The following is an 18,599-nucleotide window of genomic DNA, read 5'->3' on the forward strand; positions in this document are numbered from 1 at the left end:
GTACCTATACACGGTATTAGGGCATGGTTCCTTATGTGTTCCAAATACCGTGTTTCGGCTAAAACTTGCAAACTGAAAACTTTATTGATACTTTTTACTTTATGAATCAATTGCACAAACCTCTAGGCAACGTTTGACGCACAGGATCTTTTAAGTATGAACTTGGTATGATTGATATAGTGATGATTCAAAGGACCACCAATGTATGTGGGTCACATACACGGTATTAGGAACAATGCTATGTTTTACAATTTTAATTTTAACAATGGATTAAACATTTGGAATTCCATTAATCATATTTATTATACATAATACACACAATAAGCAATAATGTAGCGTTTGAAAAATCAAGAAACATGGATTATTGATTTTTACAGGGCTCTTTGAAGTGAAGAGCATCCTTAAGGTCACGGTATTAGGGCATGGCACGGTAACATGTTTTTTTTTTTCAGAAGTATCGCCAGAAGTGGTAAGTACTTGAAACTTCTACGAATAATTCCTCCGTCTCGCTAGATTTTTTTCTTACTGAAAGTTTGTTTGAATTTCATTCAGGCCTAGATATTTTTGGTTTAACCCTTTATAAGACAGTGGCAACTATATTGCCACCTACTATTTGTACTTTTTTCTATTTTTTAACAATTTATTTCAGCCTTTTTTTTGTTTGCGTAAAATTGGGATTACTAACAACGCCTGGTATTTTTTAGTACTAAATTTGACCGCGTGAAGAAAATTAACTCAAACTTATTGTAAAATTATAGATTTGGTAAATATTTTAAGAAATAATCAAATCATGGGTTGACATGAGCTGAACTACACATTTTATATTATGGGTGAAGCCCTAATCCACTCTGAAATCTTTTTTCCGGCTGTTTGTCGAAGTCAAAACAAGAAAAGTGCCCCAAACCGGCAGTGCGTGGCAAGAATATTGCCATCAGCGCTGGTGGCCTTAACGGGCAGTGGCAACTAAATATATTGCCACCTCAAAAGCTCGTTTTGGGGTAAACGGGCAGTGGCAATTGCCCGTTAACAATAGTTAATTGCAATAGTTAACTATATTGCCACCTAGATTTTTGAGATTTCTTTCAAGCAAAAATTGTTTAGTACATGTTATCATGTATATAATCATTTCCATAATAGTATGCGTTGACAACTCTCCTAGTTTTCTCGGCCTTATAAAGGGTTAACAAACGCTCGATCAAAAAGCGCCAATTCTCTCGTCCGTGAACTGAGTTAGAAATCTCCGGCCAAAAAAACTACGTGTTCATCGCTCCGTTAGAAATTATACTAATCTCCTAGGAAGCACATCAGAAAACTACATGACGTCAACAAAAGCACCATGGTATTACTCAACTGATTAGTAACTTAAATGTTAAGGTTATATTACAAGAGGTGGCCAAAATTTTTGGGATAGGCAGCAAAAAATAAAATAACACTACTTCAGCATTATAGTTGCCTTTACGAAAAGGCGTTTAATTCTAATTAGCCGTATATACGCCTATAGTGCTACCTCACTGCAGGTTTTGGCAAAATAACGGGTTGTCTTAGTGCTACACCTTCAGGAACGTCGTGACAAAATGTCAAAGAAGCGTAACGCCTCGTCGCGCAAAACAAAATAAAAATAGATTTGCGTCGTTCTCTCAGCCCGCTTCTCCGCTTCCTCGCCCTCCCACAACACTCCAGCTGGTGCGAGGTGTTATTTTTTTTGCTTGTTTTAGTAGTGATGTGGGTTTGAACTTACGATCCGAAGATTACTCAATCATATTAACCTATCAATCTGCTGCTGCTGCTGATCCACGATGCTACAGCTGTTCCAATGGCGTGCGTTGATTTTATCCCCAATATAAAGAATGGTTTTCCAAGCATTCTTTATATTGGGGATAAAATTAACGCACACCATCGGAACAGCTGTAGCATCTTGAATCAGCAGCAGCAGCAGAGTCAATTCACAAAACTTGTTTTCAAAAAGGTATTTCATTGTGTGTTGAGCATTCCTCTTTTGAATAATTTTATGATGCACCACAGCATCCATTTATTCAGGACAAATTTTCCGATGAAATGGAAATTAGTAATTTTCTGATGACCAAGTCCCCAATCCAAACCAGTAATATTTGCTTCTGAGTTGATGAATGAGTGAGGGAAACGAAGAAGCAAATCTGATGCACAACTTTGTAAACAGAAGCGTTGGCCCTGTAAGAGAAAGACAACATGTGCTGTGAAATGCATAACGTATCATCCATACTCTTTGCTCTTGGCACTTAAAGAGCAGTTTTGAAGCATTCTGATCAGGCATTGGACTTGTGAGCGAGCTCAACGAGCATGAGCCTAACATGATCGCAGTATCCCGGTGCTGTGAGCGAACTGGTATGCTCAACTCCTTCATAATCAGCGATCGTGATGGCTCACTTCTAAAAATAAACAATGAGCTCGAGTTTGCTTGACAACGCCTTACTACTTCGTCCTTTATGTACCAGTCGAAAATCATAGCAAACCATCATTTTTTTTTTCTTGCACAAGACAGTCACTTCTGCCATAACCGACATTTGTATGAGTTGCGGCTAACTGAGGCTTAGGTACAAATCGCTCAACAGGCCCAGCACATGAGCCACGACTCCCGGATAACTAGCTCAGCAGCATGGGACCATGGGACCCTTGACATAGACAGTCGCAGGGCTGGCATGCAACTGGACAATTCGAAGGGGCTGGGCGGAAGAACGGGTGCGAAAATAGTGAAGTTCTTATTGACTTCGTGAATTGGTCCTCGCACACCTCAATGGCGGCGTTGCACCGTCGTGCCGCTCGATTGGGAAATGGTTTATTGGTACGAAAGACGCAATCGACGGGTACGGACGAAAAGGGTTCTCCTTGAAGATAAGGATCCTAGGAATTAATATGTTAAGCAGTCCTACGAACCGACTACATACATGTAAATATGTAATGGTCAAAATAGCTCAGCTCATTTTCTATATTCAGTTTTCTAAAACTCAAGCTGGATGAGTTTTGTCATAAGATTCTGCTATGTACCTTCAGCCCTTCGATACGGTTCTGACGGCGACAACTGGCCTCATCATAACCAATAAAAGATTATCTCAGTGAAATCTCAGTGAAATATCAAAATATATCAGCTGTCTCGACGGTTGTTTATGCCAGTGAAGGTTTTGTACATAAAAAATGCGAAAATAGTCCGGGCTCAGTTAGTTCTGGTGCAGTGAGCTGCGGTGCTCGAAGCTCACTTAGCTGATGAGCGTCCAAGTTCAATGAGCCTGAACGATCATAGACTACCTTTCTGTTGAGCATCAAGTTAGCATAAAATTGGCTGAGTGTAGCTCATGAGCCGAGCTTTTTCAATGCCTGATTCTGATAGCTCCCAATCTAAAACCCCTCAAGCAGTTGAAATGTTTATTAACAACCAAAGTCTTTTGCGTAGCACAGCTTATGCTATTTGAGGGCAGTTATGCATTCGAACTGCTTATGTAGGGCAGCAAGCAGTTCGAATGCATTATACGGGCTGCTGTACGGCTTATTCAAATGCTTAGTGGTTACCTGGGTATGTGCATCATTGGTACAAATTTGAGCTCGATTGGTTAATCTTTCGCGAAGCTAGAACCGTTCTCGTAAAACACTATTTTTTAGACAACTATTTTTTTAACTGTCATATCTCGGAGAACAGTGAACCAAATTGAATGAAATGTTGAACGTTTATCAGCAATATACAGGCATCCAATTTTTCACTCACGCGATCAAAATCCCCGGATATATTCGCCTTAGCGATCATGATTATTCACTGCATGGGATGAAAAATAAAAGTCTCTCACTCCAGCGCTCACGATAAATCTCTTTCCATGCACAACTCACGGATAAACAACAAAGCATCCACATTTTCACTCCGTCCGCGAGCCACATAACGTCTCCACCGATGCACGAGATAAATTATTTGACGTTTGATGGTGCCGTGTTTACATGAAGTCTACTTATTTTCAAGGCCATCTAGATAACACGGCACCGCTCAGACGTCAACCGGGTGCAAACGTAGATTGGTGCAGACTGAGCAACCCTTTTCTCCTAAGAGAGTGAACGAGCGCTAGTTGGAGAGAGCATACTTTTATCACGCAAAGAAACCGGAGTGAGCGCCTTTTTCAATCGTCTATGGGTTCATGGAAAATATCGCGGGCTGCTTTATCCGGATAATATCACTGTGTGATAGATCATTGCTCGCGTGAGTGAGTGAAAAATTTGGTGCCTGGCAATATATTAAGGCTTGAAAATTCTCGGAACATAGGTACTTTTCAAACGTTGAAAAAAGTTATGATGAGCTATCTATTGTTGGCCGATGTACAGGGAATTCTAAATCTTTTTTTTTTTTGTTCATTCTTTATAGTTGTGTTTATATGACTTTAAACATTAGCCCAACACACTACACTCCTCTCCTCTTCTTGGCGTAACGTCCTCACTGGGACAAAGCCTGCTTCTCAGCTTAGTGTTCAATGAGCACTTCCACAGTTATTAACTGAGAGCTTCCTCTGCACACTACAATAATGAACAAATCAAGCCTAACTTTACCAAACACTGTATGTAGCATATGTAAACAAAAAACAGGTTTTCACATAAAACGCTGAATTTTGTTGAGGACTAGTTGTATCACTCTTCTTTTGAAATGAGGGGGTCAGTAGCAAAGGGGTGTAAGTGTCATAAATCCACTTTGGAGTAAATGAGGTTTCCAATTTTTCATCCCATACAAAATGTATACATTATATGGAGTATCAAAATCAACCCAATTTTCTCTGATTTATTGTAATTTTTCTAATCATCGTAGAAACAATCTCAAAAAAGTTCCTGAAAGCTTGACATCTAAAGAATTTTATGATATGTATGCTTAGCTCAAAATCGACAAAATGGTCACTTCCACCCCTTGCATTCTGGGTCCCTCAAATGCTTTGTGAAAAATACCCGGATTTTTCACGTTTCCGAAATACTCAATGTATGAGTTGCTATGGGAATAGCGACCTTCCCCTTCGATTTTTCCGTTCGTGGATTTTGTTAGATACGGTGTTTGGTAAAGTTAGGCTTGAAATACATATTAAGGGCTGACCAAAAAAAGAGAGCAGTTAGATGATTTTGTACATAGATTACAATCTTGGAGAAAATTAATCAGTGTTTTGATGGTATCAGGATCGTCCCGTAGGACTTCTCCAATGTTGTTAGCGATGTCGTAGTGTCGACGTTGGCCTTGGTAGATGGACACACGCACACCTCACACTCCTTGTGGAACGGACCATCTCCCAAGTGTGTGCCCAGTTCGCGATCGGGAGGTATCTCTCTGGTCTTTGAGCGTTGGTAAATGATCGGTTCAACCGTGTTCAACAGTTGTCCTTGATTAGTTCCACAAGTTATCTCAGTGCTGACGGGGGATGGATTTGATGTTGCCTACTGTGTTTAGAGCTCTCTTTCCCTCGACGAGAAGATCCTGTCGTCACTTCTCGTGTTCTCACTGAAGAAAACCGAACTCTAGATTCAGAGAGCTACGAGGATAAACATCAGTAAGAGTAGCAGACCAGCCTCTACGCAGGCAGTCTGCGGAATTGAGGGTTGCAGCCGTACCTACGAAGGACTTGACATTTACAGCATTCCTGGAAGATTTGCCGTACGGTGAAGCTCTGATCAGTTGTTGACCGACCAGCCGTCGACGAAGCCGGCTTGATTACTAAGCTTGATGCACTAAGCTGTTGTGGGATGGATACCTACATTGCACTTCTAGTAGAATTTCCGTGTTTCTTGGAAATGCAGTTCCATTTATTCACACTCCACTTTTACACGCGGCTTATTTTGCCCCCTTGCTTCTGTTTATATTTTTTCCACATTCTGTCGGGTGCCACGTTGCAGCATTGCCGCTCTGCGTTCTTCTCCTGCAAAATCACTCTACACTCCTCCGTGAAACCATTCATTGCGTAGACCCAGTTTCACGTACCCGACGGTGTTCTCAGCTGTGTCGTTGACACTTTAGAACATTAGAACATACTTGAGTGTGATCAGAATCGATCATAGCGCCACGATAGATTCTGACTACATGGAGAAATGTCGCCTATCAATCAGAATGTGAATCAGTTAGGTACGCTCTCAATATGGTAGAGTACATGCTTGTTTACCAATGAGAGTATATTATGTCGTTTTCGTTTTTGCGGCGGTGCTACACCGCTTCGTGCTACACTTTTTGCAGAATAAACGAACATTTTCGGTGCAGTTGCATTGGTGTGCGTGTATAAACACCAAAATATTGACAACTTTGCAAACGCTGATTGGTGGACACGGTGTGCACCAGCTACACTCCCGATTTTTTGAGTGCTACACTAAAGTGACCAGACGTCCCGCGTTTCGCGGGACAGTCCCGCATTTTGACCAAATGTCCCGCGACAAATTATGTCCCGCGAAATGTCCCGCGTTCGTCTCAAATCGTAAAAATGTCCCGCGTTTGAAAAAAATTCAACAAGCATTCAAAATATTGTATGTACTAATTTCAAAGCCAAAATAGTCAAACCGGTTTTGTACAAAGCACAAATCACATCAAACATATTAACCCTCTTCGTGTGTTAGGGTCATTATGACCCCTAAACGTGCACTAGGTCAGCGAGGTGCGCGCAAGCTAATGCACAAAGAAGGTTAACGGAACTTTCAACATCAGAGTTCAAAAACTGAAAGATTTTGGCGAGAAAGTACATGAAGATTGTGGGTTACAGTAAAGTTTAATCTATTGAAAGCTTTTTTTATCGAGCGATAAAAATGTCCTAGCATTTTTTTTATTTTAAAAGAAAAAAAATCGAATATTTGGTTGATTTTTATGCACAGTCAGACAGCATCATTTTACAGTTCGGTGAAGAAAATAGAGAGTTACAAGAGTACAATTACAAAAGTAATAAACGAAACTGTCTCAAGTTCAAACTTCAGGGCAGAAAACTATGTAAGTGCGCACTGCGCACAGTCAGATGAAAAATCTGGAGGGAATTCGTTGCCCGAAGTTAAAATCTTTCCGAACCCAGTATAGTAAACTTTTATTGGAAATTTATTTTGACAGTTATTTTTTTTTTCAAATGGGTGAATATCAAAACCTTCATTGACTGGTACGAGTACGCTCGTAAATTAAATTCATCCAATAAGTTAATCAATGTTGACAGAGAAGCATCCAAGCTACTTAAGAAAACAGTAAGCAAATGACAAAATTGGACAAGCAGAAGCTAGATTGGTTAACATTTTCAGGCAATTTGAGGGTAAAAATAACCTCAAAAAATTGTAGAGTTCACGTCATGCTTGTCAGCCAAAAATGCTGTAATAAACGATTTTTGTTTCAGTTATGTACGAAGCACCTTAATTTTAATTTTGAAAGCAATTGAGAGTTGAAATATTAAAACCATTTTTGACAGCTAGATTCAATTATCAGGTTGCTTTTGAAGACTGTAGAAAAAATGTTTATGAGTTTGTCCCACTTCTGCGAAGCTCACAACGCAGAAAGATATGCTTGGTAGAAGGAATGAGTGCTTCATATTCTAAGAACAAAAGAAAAATCGTTACGTATTCGTCAACAAAAAAAAAGTAGATCATGATTTCACGTTACTATGCATCTTTCCAAATTAATGTCCCGCGTTCGAGCTCTGATCATCTGGTCACTTTATGCTACACTATCATGCGCGGTGCAGAAAAAGTGCTGCACCGGTGTAGCACGAAAATCAAAAACGAACATTTTCGGTGCAAAAGTGCTACACCGGTGTAGCTCCACCGCAAAAACGAAAACGACATTGTATCGACCAATACGATTTCACTCTCACGAGTCGCGCCCCGGTGGCCGATAGACGCCGCGTCTGAACATAGACTGACTCGACTCCCGATCGACAGAACGGGTGTCGTACACAAGTGGTGTCTGTTCGTTATACCGTCAATGATTATACCTACTACTAAATACTTACTCAATACATCTCTCCCAACTTAAAGTAATTGGTTAGCTTCAATTTATTTCGGATGTGCCATACACGAGTTGAATATGAACTGTCTTATTTATATTTGTATATCTCTTATATATAATTTTTTTGTGAATCACCCTTACACGTGTAGTCACAGACTCTTTTACTTTAGAACTATTCCAATACAAAATCTTTGAATCTTCCTGGCACTTGAACTGATCGTCGTTGTCTAGCGGTACCTTGATTTCCGAGTACCTCACTTGTTTCTTGTGTTTCCGAACCTTCTTCTTCTTCTGAAATGTGTAACATAGATTCCTCTACCTCTCTACCCTCTACCCCCTTTTTCAATACTTTGAAATGTGTACTATTTCTCTTGTATGTCTTACCAGAATCTGCTGATCTTACAGTTATCTCCCCACCTTTTATTTCAGTGACCATGAACTCTTCGGAAGTGAAAGTAGGCTGTAGCGATCCCTGCTTCAAATTTTTCATGATCACTGTATCTCCTACCTGAATCGTGTGTGGTGTAGCACGTCTAGTTGAGTCCGCTCTTATCCTGTTTTTCTCTTTCAGCATCATATCGCGATCCCTTGATTCCTCCAAAAATAAACTTTGGTTTTTGTGGATGGAAGGAATTTTGTTCGTCAATTCTCTTCCAAACATCATTCGACCTGGAGAGATACCTGTTGTTTCTTGTGGTGTAGAATGGTACATGAGAATATATTCCAAGAGATCTGATTTCCAATCTGATTCCTGGATGGTGCTGATCTTAATTCGACGTCCCAAATTCCTCATTTGTCGTTCTACGGCCCCGTTTTGTTCCGGCCAATACGGCGTAGATAGGTTTAAATGTATACCGAAACTCGCACAAAATTGTTTGAGCTCTGATGATCGAAACTGAGGACCATTGTCTGCTGTAATAGAACGAGGAATCCCGAATGATGCAAACATCTTTAGCAATGCTCTTATAACTTTTTGTGACGTTGCTGGAGACATCGGTTCGATTTGGATGAACCTGCTGGTATAACACACTACAACGAGTAGAGATTCTCCTGAAGGCAATCCTTCTTTGAAGTCCATCGCAAGGTCTTGCCACGGCTCCGTCGGTATGCGTCGTGTGATTGGATTTGGTTTATCGGGAAGTCCAGTCATTTGACATGGTTTGCAGCTTCTCACAGTTTGTTCAATCATTTTATCCATGCCGGGAAACCAGACCTTTGACCGTAGATGTGCTTTGATGCCCGTGCTTCCTTGGTGTCCGATGTGAGCCAACTGTACAATTCTCTCTTGAAGTTGTCGCGGAACAACGATCCTGTCTCCCCTTAAAATCAGATCATCGCAGTGTGACAAATCGTCTTTAATTGTTGCTGTTCTGTATTGAACCGGTACGTCATCCCATATTCCACTCTCAATTGCCTGTCTGACCATGGTCAGTTCTTCGTCTCGAAGGGTAGCAGTCTGCAGTTCCGACAGTGGAAGAGACGCTGGTTTCACTTCGTCTATTACCCATTTTATAACATCAGGTTCTCCTGAAAAACTTGTGTCAGTCACAGCCAACCGAGACAAGGAATCTGCAAGGTTTTGATCTCCCGGTTCGTACCTCACATCAAAATCGAACGCCTGTAATCTCAAAATCCATCTCTCGATTCTCGCAGATGGCTTGGACTGCGCACGGTTGAAAAGATATTGGAGGGGTTTGCAGTCCGTCACTAGAGTAAACCTCTTCCCATAGAGATAAATGTAAAATTTCTCCATAGCCCAGACGATTGCGAGGCATTCCTTTTCCGTCTGACAGTATTTCCTCTCATGTGACGCCAAACTACGTGATGCACAATAAATAGCTCTGGATATCCCGTCTTTCTTCTGGACAAGAATTGCCCCAACCCCAACCGGACTAGCATCTGTAATCAGCAATGTTTCATCGGATGGATCGAAAAATCCCAACGATTTGACGTTTCCAAGCATACGCTTGATGTTCTCCAGTTCCATCGTATGAACGTCTCTCCACAGAAACGCTTCATCTTTCACTAATAATCCTCTCATGTGATAGGTTAAGGTTGACAAATTCGGAATGAATTTTCCAACAAAAGTGATCATTCCTAGCAATGATTTCAGCTCGGTTAGATTCCTTGGAGGTCGCAGACTCAAAATAGCTTGTACTTTCTCTTGCGTTGGTCTTATACCGGATATTCCAATCGTGTGTCCCAAAAATTCTGTCTCTGTAACTCCGAAAACTGATTTCGATTCATTGATTCTCATATTCAATTCGTCGATACGATTCATGACTTGTGCCAATCTCAAGTCGTGTTCTTCGTCTGTGCTACCATGAATCAAAAAATCATCCATAAAGACTATAAGACCTTCTATTCCACGAAACAGAATCTCCATTGCTCGTTGAAACAATTCTGGTGCAGATTTGATACCAAACATCAATCTGCAAAATCGATATGTTCCACTGCGCGAAACGAATGTCGTTATATCTCGACTTTTTTGGTCTAGCTCAAAATGGTAGTATGCCGATTCCAGATCAATTTTTGACAACTTGGTTACTTTTGGTATAGAGGCTATAGCAGCGTCTATGTTTGGCATCGGATAATTTTCTCGTATTACGGCCTGATTTGCAACTCTCATGTCCACACAGAGTCTAATCCGACCGTCGGTTTTCCGAATGGGGACTAATGGTGATACCCAGGATAATGGACCATCTGTTCTTTCGATAATGTTCTTATCAAGCAGATCTTGGATCACCTAAGATAATGATTTAAATAAATTTTCGCACATGAACCTTTTATTTATAACTAGATTGAACACTAAAGACTCACCTTTTCTACATCCGCTTCCATTGAAAGTGGAAGTCTGCGCACAGGCTGTATAACGGGACTTACGTTATCATCAAGTTTTATCCTCAAGGGCATGTCTGGAACCTTAGGAAACTCGTTGCATAGTTGGTTTTCCGTTGCTCTCTCTTGGATCACGTTGTTGACCGACTTGTTGACATTGTATCCAATCCTCAGTACTCCTAAAGCGAAAGCTGTCGATTTGCTAAGAAGATCCGTCTGTCCTTTAGGTGCCACCAGGATGTGTGTCCAGCAGCCATTCTCCTCTCCTGGAATGCTTATTTCTGCTTCGAACGCCTTTGTGAACAGTATTTTCTCTTCTGAAGCAAATGATTCATAGTATGATTCGATTTGATCGGTGCCGCGTTCATTTATGATTTTTGCTCCCTGTTCCTTCAGTCTCAAATATGTCTGCTCTCGGATGATGTTTGCGGGTGAACCAGAGTCTACTACCATCGATGTTGATACACCTCCAATATTGAAGCAGAGTTTTTCGGAGTTCGGGCCCTCATCAACAAAAAATACTGCCTTATCCAAAGTTTTGTTCCATTCATCCGGTTTACTTTCCACAACCGCGTACACCTTTCTTTTATAACCATCTTGTCTCTTCGTGTCTTCTTGTTTTCTCTTTCTGCAACGGGCTCTGAAATGACCCATTGAACCACAATTGAAGCAAGTCACATTTCGAGCCGGGCATCTTTGGAAGTCCTTGGCAATATGTCCGGGCCTATTACAGTTATAGCATTTCCGTGAATTTTCACCAGGTACTCCTTTTTCCGTTTGGCGATAGTTTGACAGCTTATTTATTATTGGATTTGGGTTGTCCTCCACGCTGAAGTTCGGTTTTCCATATTGTCGAAACTGTTTCTGGACTTCTTCCATTGTTTTCCCGATCTGCAAAACTTCAGCTAGGCTCTTCTCTTCCGTCAAAAGTTTCTTCCTCAGTTCGGTTGACCAGCAGCCTTCGATGACTTGATCTACGATCATATCATCATCGTCTGGAAATAGGCACCGATCTGCTTGGTCTTTCAATCGAAAAACAAATTCCTCAAAATTTTCTTGCTGGTCTTGCTTCATGGCTCTGAACTGATGCCTTTCGAATCTCTTGTTCAATTGAGGTGCGAAGTAATTATCGAGCGCAACAACCGCAGAATCGTATTTCGTAATCTGCATTTCCGAGTCATTGTCGCCAATGACACCGACTTGAACTTTGTCCACTTTATCGAAATAGGTTTGTAACTCGATACCCCCAAGAACCAAGAGTAGGTTGAACTTCTCTTCATCATTGGAAATTGCATTTGCAATGACAAATCTGCCAAATGCTCTTTTCCATCTCAACCAGTCGTTTCGAGGATCTGATCCTATTTTAAACGCCGGCATAACTGCGGCATCTGTTAAAAAAGTAAGTAAAACCTCTTTGCACTTTCATTTTATAAAAAAAATCAATTTATTTCTAAAAGCATTCAAACCGCATTCATCCCTATGGCAATAAATCTGTGGCGACCAGCAACAACCGCATACTAGCATATGATTCCCCCAAATATATATCCCAATATGAATCGATAAATATAAACCTACACTCAACTCCAGGAATTTGTTTACTATAATTGGAAAATTCTTACCTTTGTTCAGCAGTTCCATTTGTACATACTGTAGAGAATTACATTCTCTAATCTCCGAGGCTTCTACATTCTTACATATACATGCATACCTCTAGCAATGTCTTGATAAACCATTTCACAATATCCATCATACACAGCAGAAAACTCCTTCTCGATCGCCCCTTCGATAAATTCCACAGCCCAGCACACAATACATTAGCACGGCACGTAGCTGACTCGTTTCAATCATCACCCACCGACAAACATTCCAGCACGAAGCGCACACATCTTAACCTTTTCATTCACATATACTTTTCAGCACGCAGCTCTCAGCCCACGGTTTTCATATGCACAAACAAACCATTGTATGTCCCATGAGAAATACCTGCATGCCAAAACATTTGATGCTCCATTCTTCACCCCGTGCACAAAACATGTGGTTTTACCGTTTCACCAGCTTTTCGGCAATATCAGTACCACTACAATCATAACGCCGCTGTTCATGTATTAAAAAATCTTCGGAGCTTTTTTTTTATGGCTGATAGCACTTTCCAAAAATACCTCACCAATACAAACATGTCACCCGTTGGTCTGAGTTTCTCTTCCCAAAAAAAGCTCGCTTTTCTTCACCATCACTTTCAACTGCTAACCCTCTTCGTTTGCTGTTCGGCTTTCGTTTTGCTTTTCTATCACTTCATCTCCCCGCACATACACATCTCTCGAACCACGCTCTTCCGACCACTATTTCATCCATGCTGACGCCACGAACTATCCGCCATTTTTCAAAATTTTCTTGATCATCCCGCTCACGCAATAATTTCATCACATTCTACCATTCACTCACGTAAATTATAACGCTTTTTTATTTTATTTCTTTTTGCACAAATCTTTTCTAAAGCACATTTGATTTTTTTCTTTACCACGCACCAATTTTCATCCTGTTCGCCATCTTGTATCGACCAATACGATTTCACTCTCACGAGTCGCGCCCCGGTGGCCGATAGACGCCGCGTCTGAACATAGACTGACTCGACTCCCGATCGACAGAACGGGTGTCGTACACAAGTGGTGTCTGTTCGTTATACCGTCAATGATTATACCTACTACTAAATACTTACTCAATACAGACATTAGAATCATTGCTTGTTCACCGCTAGTCTGGTAACAAAATTTCCCTCTTCGAGTTTAATTTTCTTGTTTTATTTTGAAGGAATTGCTCCAGTCGGAAACTGTCCCTGGAACTCCCCTAGACTTATTACCAGCAGTTTCCCCGGGATTCATTCATTGATTCATATCGGGAGTAATTCGCGAATAGGGCGTAACTAACAAAGCAATAACAATGCGAAAACAACAACCGAATTTTGCCGATCAAATTTTAATTCCTATTTAGAAGTAATACAGAATAATTCAATCTAAATAAAGTTTATTGATACAGTTCTGACATAGTTTCTTATTTTTCTAATGTCGTTTTCGTTTTTGCGGCGGTGCTACACCGCTTCGTGCTACACTTTTTGCAGAATAAACGAACATTTTCGGTGCAGTTGCATTGGTGTACGTGTATAAACACCAAAATATTGACAACTTTGCAAACGCTGATTGGTGGACACGGTGTGCACCAGCTACACTCCCGATTTTTTGAGTGCTACACTATCATGCGCGGTGCAGAAAAAGTGCTGCACCGGTGTAGCACGAAAATCAAAAACGAACATTTTCGGTGCAAAAGTGCTACACCGGTGTAGCTCCACCGCAAAAACGAAAACGACATAAGAACACTGCACGAATTTGTTATTTTTTGCACTAAAAATTGCATTTATTTGATTACGCCTGAATTGATACCTGAGAATGCTAATTTCGCCCAATACTATGCGCCTCGAATCGATATTATTTTCAGAATCGCCTTTTACTATTCGCCTTGTTTATGATTTTGACAGAATTTCGCCATTTGCTTTCGCCGTGTTTACGTTTTGATTTCAGTTTCGCCTTCTACTATCGCCGTGTTTACGTGTTGATTTCAGTTTCGCCTTTCACTTTCGTAAACAAAGCACCAAACAAAACTGAAGTGTTTCTTCCAGATACTTCCGGAACTTCCAGAAATAAAACTTTCAAAAATGTAGTGCTAACTACAATACGTTTATTCTGGTTGACAGTTACACTTCGAATGAAATAATTTTCTTATGCACCGCAGTCAATGATTGCTGCGATTGCTAGGATCGAACATCTCCCCCCTTAAGTCATCCAGTAGGGCTCGAATCTTGCTGGTAAACGGGTCTGCCGCCGCTCCCTTGCCGGAACCGGGATTGGTACTGGATCTGGTTGAGGCGGTTCTTCATCGTCATCTTCTGAAAAATATTCTGACTCGTCTGTTCCTATTTCCAGGTTGCGCTGATCCAGTTCGGCGGGTGCCGGATTCGGAACTGCTTGAGACGCCACATCTAATCCAAAGCCGTCGAAGAATATCGATAGTGGGCTTGAATTTTGACTCGGAACAGGATCTGGAGCAGAGTCAACCGCACGGTGCTTGAGCTGGTTTGTGTGCGAGCGGATGAGCCTCTGACGATCCTCCAGGAAAACGTTGTACGTTACACTGCCGATACGCTCGATGACCGTGGCGGCTTGCCACTGCCAGGAATTCGCTTGATGGACTTGAGCATATACGAGATCGCCGGGAGCAAACTTCCTCGAAACTGCTCCGTGCTTCTTGTTGAAACGCTCGTTCTGCTTCCTGGCCTTCGGTTGTAGTTCTGGTGCGGAATGCTTGGGCGGTAGTAACAACGTCGAAACTGTACGGATCGGTCGTCCGAACATCACCTCTGCAGGAGACTTTTCACCGAGGTCGGCCGTTGGAGTTGACCGGTAAACTTGCAAAAATGTCTGCAGCGCTTCCTCCAGTGTGTTTCCTCCCGATCGAATTTTCCGAAGAGTCCGCTTCAGCGTGTCCACGAACCTTTCTGCTAGCCCATTGGATTGTGGATGGAATGGTGCAGTGCGGACGTGGCGGATGCCATGCTGTTCGCAGAACGTCTTGAATTCGTGACTGGTGAACTGAGTACCATTGTCGGATACTATGGTTTCCGGTACTCCGAACGTTGCGAACGATTGAGAGAGTAGCTTCGTTGTTGTCTTCGTCGTGGTAGTTTTCGTTGCGTACACTTCAGGCCATTTGGTGTACGGGTCCACCACCACCAGGAAAAATACACCGTCCACAGGTCCGGCGTAATCCACATGGATGCGGGACCACGGCTTGTCTGGAATGGGCCATGATTCAAGCGTTGTTTTGATTGGTGCCTTTCCCGCAGTGCAGCATGGAGTGCACCGCCGAACGTAATCCTCGATGTCGTTGTCGATCCCCGGCCAGTAGACGAAACTGCGGGCAATCGACTTCATGCGTACCATGCCGGGATGTCCACGATGAAATTGCTTCAGAACTTGCCTTCGGAATTTGTTTGGAACGACAACCCTGTCGTGGAACAATATACACCCGTCGACGTGGGTGAGGGATTCCCGCCTGTTGAAGTACGGACGAACATCGGGGTTTGTGATTGACCGTGCATCGTTTGGCCAACCGTCACGGATGAACTTCAACACCGTTTGTAGAGCTTCATTTGCCTTCGTCTCTTCCTGAATGGCTTTGAAAGAGACTGGTACCTGGTCGATAGTGTCGTGGATAATGCTTACCATATCTTCTTCCAGGGAAATCGCTGCTACGACGTAGTCCTCCTCGGGTTGCTTGGAACGGTCGATCAACCTGGACAGCATGTCGGCGCACCCGAAGTCGTTGGTGGACACGTGGCGGATGTCGAAATCGTAGTTGAGGAGCATTAACGCCCACCGTTGAAGGCGATTTGCGGTGTGCAATGGAATACCCTTCTTCGAACCAAAGATGGATAACAGTGGCTTGTGGTCCGTCAGAAGAGTGAATCGGCGTCCTAGGAGGTACTTGTGGAACTTCGTTACGCCGTAGGTGAGTGCCAGAGCTTCTTTTTCCGGCTGCCCGTAACCTTGTTCCGCCGGAGTGAGGGATCTTGATGCGTGCTGGATTGCCTTCAGATGTCCGTTGGGGAATTCGTGGAAGATTACTGCGCCGATGCCCGTGCTTGAAGCGTCCGCTGCTACGATGATTGGTAACTTCGGATCATAATGCGTCAGCAACATATCGGACTGCAAAATCTGCTTGAATCGCTCGAAAGACCGTTGGCAATCGGAATTCCACTGCCACTTCGCATCCTTCTTGAGTAGCTTGTCGAGAGGATGACGAATCTCATGCATGTTGCGAACAAATCGGCCGTAGAAGTTAACGGCTCCCAAGAATGATCGCAGTTCGGAAACGTTGGTTGGTGCCGGAATGGAGGCGATGGCTTGGAGCTTCTCCGGATCCGGGCGAATGCCGTTGCAGTCCACGATGTGCCCCAAGTAGCCTAGTTCGGTTTGGAAAAACCGGCATTTCTCCAGCTTGACGTGGAATCCATATTCCTCCAGACGTTGCAGTAGCATGTCCAGAGACGCCTTGTGTGCTTCCCAAGTTGGTCCGAATATGATGGCATCATCGAGAAACGTTCGAACACCAGGGATGTCAGCGATCATGCCGTCGACCAGTCGTTGAAACGCTCCAGGTGCTGACTTCACACCAGGAGCTAGGCGGTTGAACTGGAACAGACCTCGGTGCGTATTGATGGTGAGAAGTTTCTTCGATTCTTCGTCGACTTCCACCTGGAGATACGCGTCGGAGAGGTCGATGACGCTGAACACCACACTGCCGTTGAGTTGGGCAAAGATTTGATCTGGAACCGGGCTTCTTCTTCTTCTGGTACTGCTTCTTCTCACGGGGTGGAGTTGAAGAGTCGCTTGAAGACTTTTTCACGCAGCCACAGTAGCCTTCCTTGTGGCCGACGCGATTACATACCTTGCACAGGTGGTCCGAGAATGAGCAGTCACGCACGTAGTGCATTTGACCACACTGCCAGCAGGGAGTACGAGGGCTTGACTTGCTTTCCGTTCTCGGTGGACGATTTCCAGGCTTCTTCTCCGAAACGCTGTGGACCGATTGCTTCGAACTTGATGGATGTTCGATCATCGTGGTGTCCGACTTGAGGTTGACGAGCCGCTGGAACTCATCGATCAGAGTCTGGATCGTCACTGGCGCTTCTGGCGTTTCACCTTCGATGCGGGAAAGTAGCCTTGCTCGGATGTCCGCGTAGCGTGGTGCCTTGAGTCCGCACACGAAAATCAAGCACTTGAATTGGTCGATCTTCAAGTCTTGAAACTCGAACTCTTCACACGCCCTGTTGACTTTACCACCATAGCTGATGATGTCGTCCGTCTCGGATTTAACCAGCTGCAAACACTGGTATCGCTTGTTGAAGACGGAGGTTTGCTTACCGAAGATTTTCGTCAGCGTCTTGACGGTGTCGGCGAACGAAACGTCCCTCGGTAGCTTCGGAAGGATATAGTTGACGTAGCGACTGTGGGAGGCCGTGTCCAACTTCCGGAGCAGAAGCCGAACTTTGGCTGCATCGTCCAGACTTCGCGCGTCGCTCTCGAACAGATCCGCGTAACGGGCAAACCAAGTGGTGCCGTTTTCCGGATCGAAACTGAACTCGCTGATGTTCGTCGACAGTGACTCCAGTACCTGCTCGGGGTTGGTTGCTTGAGGAACGGCCAACCGCTGGAGTAGCCGGGTCATCTGCAGAATCGCTGCTTGGAGTTCTTCGTTCGTTGCCATCCTTCTTCCGGGTTCAATTCTGGAGCTCTTGAAAATCCAGAACTTTCCTCGTCGCCAGCTGAAGTGTTTCTTCCAGATACTTCCGGAACTTCCAGAAATAAAACTTTCAAAAATGTAGTGCTAACAATACGTTTATTCTGGTTGACAGTTACACTTTGAATGAAATAATTTTCTTATGCACCGCAGTCAATGATTGCTGCGATTGCTAGGATCGAACAAAAACAAAGGAGTAGAAGGCGTAATTCTTGTTTTTGTTCGTTTGGAATAGAATGGGATTACGCCTTTCACTCAATCAGTGATTTTCAATAGTTAGAAAAGTGATATCAAGGAAACTTTGTGAGCATTTAGAAGACAAATCTAGCTTCTTTTCACTCCTGCAATTACTCAAATTGTGTACATTTTGTTGGTTACGGCTTTTTCGCTAATTATTACGGATATACGAGATTAGAACAGTAAGCCCCGTTTTGTCAGATGTGACAGACTTCCAACAGACATACCC

At 43.0% G+C, this 18,599-nt stretch overlaps 1 protein-coding gene across 1 annotated transcript; it reads right to left on the bottom strand.

Moving 5' to 3' along the window:
• Positions 1 to 6,153: 6,153 nt before the first annotated feature.
• Positions 6,154 to 18,100, bottom strand: LOC134291094 (uncharacterized protein K02A2.6-like). The gene is made up of 2 exons (XM_062858384.1): positions 17,190 to 18,100; positions 6,154 to 17,131 (listed from the first exon to the last, which is right to left on the bottom strand). The coding sequence occupies exons 1-2, from the start codon at positions 18,098 to 18,100 to the stop codon at positions 14,608 to 14,610; spliced, it is 3,435 nt and encodes a 1,144-aa protein (XP_062714368.1). The 3' UTR covers positions 6,154 to 14,607.
• Positions 18,101 to 18,599: the final 499 nt, after the last annotated feature.

This window comes from Aedes albopictus, chromosome 1 (assembly GCF_035046485.1).
Source record: "Aedes albopictus strain Foshan chromosome 1, AalbF5, whole genome shotgun sequence".
NCBI classification, from domain to species: Eukaryota; Metazoa; Arthropoda; class Insecta; order Diptera; family Culicidae; genus Aedes; species Aedes albopictus.